This window comes from Alligator sinensis, unplaced genomic scaffold, assembly GCF_000455745.1.
Source record: "Alligator sinensis unplaced genomic scaffold, ASM45574v1 scaffold1546_1, whole genome shotgun sequence".
NCBI lineage: Eukaryota > Metazoa > Chordata > Crocodylia > Alligatoridae > Alligator > Alligator sinensis.
In genome coordinates this window covers 689,505-693,837 of record NW_005842689.1, presented here as the reverse complement: position 1 = coordinate 693,837, position 4,333 = coordinate 689,505, and the positions used below count along the sequence as shown (strand labels likewise).

The following is a 4,333-nucleotide window of genomic DNA, read 5'->3' as shown; positions in this document are numbered from 1 at the left end:
GAAAGACAGGATTGGGATGCAACATGACCTTGATAAACTGGAGAAATGGTCTGAAGTAGACAGGGTGAAACTCAGGTGAGACAAATGAAAAAGACTGTCCCTCTCTACACTGAGAGAGGGACAATCAAATGCAAAATTTACAAAATGGTGAAAGACCAACTAGTAGACATAAAATTTAAACACACAAAAACCCTAAACTATGCATGTACTTATGCTCTAAAAATAGTGAAATACATAGAAATACACACTTTAAATTTCATTATACTATCTTCAAAAAAACTTAGAGAAAATGAAAAAAGCCCACAAAATGTAAGTATAAGAATTTTCACTTTTTTACTAGTTACATGGAGAATTAACAGTGCTGTCTACAGAACATGCATGTCTGTTTTAGGATATGTCTATATCATATTGTTTTATCTGCTTACAAAATAATATGTTTATGTATTAGACTTATAAGCTGCCTTTTCCAAAGGCTCAGGGTGGCTTACAGTAAGAGAAAAAATAAAAGCAGCAGGTAGAATATTAATGAGGGATATAAAACAAAAAAATCCCTGAACAATACCCTAAACTTAGCCTTCCTTGCTAAATGCCTGCTCAAACAGAAAGGTCTTGCAGTGATTCTTGAAGATGTCAATGCCTGCCAGAGCCGAGGCTTGAGGGGAAGGGAATTCTAAAGTTAAAGGCAAGCTATCAGGGAGCCAGCTGCTCTCTGTTACTCCCTCCCCCTTGGAAAAAGGGAAGGTAGAGCAGTCCTGTGGGATACTAAGGGTCTCTTTCTGTCCCACTACACTTGAGTGTAAAGCGTGATGAATGTTATGTCTGCCAGAGCCCTTTGTGTCCAACACCAGTTAGAGGAAGTAGTTATTCCAGGATCTACAGCAGAGGTGTGTACTCAGCTGGAGTACTGAAACCAGCTTTGGGAACCATTCTTTAAGAAAAAGATGTGGAGAAATTAGAAAGTCCAAAGAAGATGCAGATACCACTAGCAGGTTCATAGGATATCTCACCAAAAGGGTCAGGAGATCCAGATACTAAATCTGTCTTAGCCCTTCGGGGACTATTAATTATAACTAGGGGTGTCTCACCTTACAGAAGACTCATAGGATCAAAGATGTGGAGACTACTTGACTACATTATCATGATCTTTGTGTTGCTAAGTGAGACCTGGCTCTGTGTCTTTGGCAATGGAAGTTCTGCCATTTTCTGAAGGCCTTACTGAGCCCAAGCAAAATTGCTCCCTGTGTTTTCCACACTCTGATCTTTGAGTGTTAATGCCAGACAGTGGAATTATGTCTGTTTCTAGGCCTTTTTGAACTTCCAAGTTACCCCGGAGGGTCGGGAAATCTCAGACTTGGAACTCCTTAGTCTTCTGGAGTCTTGTCCATCAGCTGTCTAGACTGAGAGGTCTCCAGGGGCTCACCTCCCTCATGAAGACTCTGCTAGTTAAGGAGAGTTTGTTCTTTGCCTCCATGATGAGAGGCAAAAGATTACCTCAGTTTAATTCAAGCAGATCTTCCTTTAGATACTGAGACTGGCACATACACTTCCAACACCTAAGTGTGCATATTTGAAGGGGTATATGTTGTACCCGTGCTGGTCTAAGAAATACAGACAAACAAAACTCTCAGGTTGGAAGCGATATCTTTTATTAGATCAACTAAATAATAGAAAAAAAAATTCTTTCTTTACAAGTTTTTGGGTCCAACACCCTTCTTCAGGAGGAGGAGAATTCAATGACGGTAAAGGTTCTCCCAAGCAAAAAAGAAACTTCATTTCTTCTCTACCTGGGAGAACTTTTACAGTATTTGAATTCTCCTCAGCCTGAAGAAGGGTGCATATTTGAAAGCATCTTTATGTGCTGTAACAATTTAAAAAAGCACCCACCCTAAAGAGACATCAATATATTTCAGGGCAAACATGGTATGGATTTCAAATCTCTCAGTACATATGAAAAAAACAATGTCAGAAAAGGAAATCCTAAAGTTATGATGAACAAAAATTCAACTTTTAAAAGGTAACTAAAAACACCTTCCTCCCCTATTTAAAACAGGATACGTTATAAAACCTTACCAAAGGGAGAGTCGTCTTTAACAAACCCAAAGTCCTAAAGGAATTTCTGAAGTCATGACCCCACTCTGAAATGCAATGAGCTTCATCGACAGCTATGAGTGTGATACCTTGAAGGAAAAAAATCCACAGTACAAACTGAACAAAGAAATTATGTAACACATATAGACATAGACACAGAGGCTGCATCTACACATGCAGTTTACTGTGGAGCTGACTAATTAGTTTCACAGTAAAGTGTCACTGTCTACATGTTTATTAGGATGCAGTTAATCAATTAACTCCATCAAAATGCACATGTAGACAGTGACAGGGGCAGGCTGGGGCACAAGAGTACTAAAGTGTGGGGGACTGCCTGCTGACTAGCCCTGTACTTTAGCACCCTTGTGTGCCAGTCAGCCCCTTCACTGACTGATGCCACCCGACACAGCCTGAGGCTGACCCCCCAGGCTGCCTGCCAGCTCGGGGCTGCTCTGCCTTGGCTCAAACTGCTGTGGTCCCAGGTGCACACGCAGACACTGCGCCTGGGAGCCGTTTTCTCCAGCACAAACTGTGCCAGAGTTTATAATGTTGCCTTTATGGCACATGTGGATGTACCCAGAAAGTCCTAAAACAAAAAAACTTCAGTTTGCATATGTTAACATTTCACAGCAAGAAGTCTGAGAAAATTGAGGTCAAGTTCTGAGGTACTACAAGCAGGAATCTCACGTAATTCTTGAATGACTTAATTTGTTCAGGTTTTTGAAAATGGTTGTCACCAACTCTGGGAACCCATTTTCACATTGACTTTTTTTTTTTTTTTTTTTTGGAAGAAACCACAAGAGATTTTTCAAATCTGTCCTCTCTGCCTCAGCGCCACACTTTTCTTTACCAAGTCTTTGCCCTCAAGCTCATCTTTGATAGCATGTTTATAACTTCACCTCTTCCCACTCCTCCCACTTCTAGCAGGTAGGGCACACTTACAGACTCCATACAGGTAAACTAGACAGAAGACAGACTGCAAAGATGATCGCTACTCCACCCCCTAACCTATTCTTGTACAGTAAACACCACTCATAATACAGTAAAAGCTATGTTATCTGGCACTTTACCATCTGAAATGCTCCATTAACCGGCATCTGCCATCTTACGTATCACCTGCCAATTGACGCGGCAAAAGCAAAACCGGAAGTCCCACCATGGCACTTCTGGTTTCACCGCCGCAAGCTGAGTCCCACTTCTTCCTTGTGGACTATGGCCCAGGGCAAAGCAGCATGCGCAGGGCCCCCCTCTCTGTCCCCTGGCACACTGACGCCAGGGAGTGAAAGCCCTAGTGCCAGGCTGGAGATAAGTGCAACTCCCAGGTAACCAGCATATTTGATTAACTGGCACCCTCCATTCCCCATGGATGCCGGATAACAGAGCTTTTACTGTAAATACATTACAGTTTAAACTATTGCTTTGTCTCCTCAACTGTCACTTACATCAGCCTGTTACATGAGGTGTATACAATTCGATGGTCTGTCTTGGAGCTCTCAAGCACCAACATATTGGATCAGAACAAAGGGCTGTATAGCTTAGTACAGTGATTCTCAAACTTTTTTTTCACGGGCCACATGCAAATTGCTGCGGGTCTCGGTGGACCACTTAATAAACTTTTTTTTGTTCTACAATTCAAAGCACACAACTCATATTTTAATCCCAGTAGTCTTACTTTACAAGTACAGATATTCTCGACTGTTCCGCAACCTTTCTGCGGACCACCTGAATGGAGTTCATGGACCAGTGGTGGTCCATAGACCACAGTTTGAGAGCCTCTGGCTTAGTATCCTTCCTGACAGTGGCAAGTAATGGATTCCTTAGATCAGGAGTGTCAAATATATGGTGTGTGGGCTGGATCTGGCCCAGGAAGCTTCTCTGTCCAACCTGCCAGGCTACTAGAAGGCCACTGGAAGTCAGGGGGTGTGGCATGCCACGGAATTTAGAGACCTTAGGCTCCGCTGCCCATGGCCATTGGCAGCGAGTCTGGCTCACCACCGGGGCCCGCCCACAATTTTTTGGGGTCCCTGTGACAGGGGGCAACTCTCAGGGCCAGGTCTCATGCCAGCCCCCACCTGTCTCTATGGGGCAGTCTGCCCAGTCTCATGTGCCATGACTTTTCTGTTCCCGTAAACTGGTGGTATAATGTGGGAAGCTGCCCATTCCCAGCCCCGATGCCTAGTGTTCCAAAATGGCCGCCCTCATCAGGCATCTGGCTGCTGCCTGCCTCTGCCTTTAAAGTGGCAGG

General features: G+C 43.5%; 1 protein-coding gene across 2 annotated transcripts in view; it reads right to left on the bottom strand.

Annotated features, from left to right (window-relative positions):
• Window positions 1–4,333, bottom strand: part of WRN (Werner syndrome RecQ like helicase) — a 161,866-nt gene that overhangs the window by 60,937 nt on the left and 96,596 nt on the right. For both annotated transcript variants that reach the window (XM_025215937.1, XM_025215938.1), the window contains one exon: window positions 2,071–2,177. In XM_025215937.1, coding sequence (XP_025071722.1) covers window positions 2,071–2,177 — 107 coding nt within the window. The remainder of the gene's footprint in view (window positions 1–2,070; window positions 2,178–4,333) is intronic.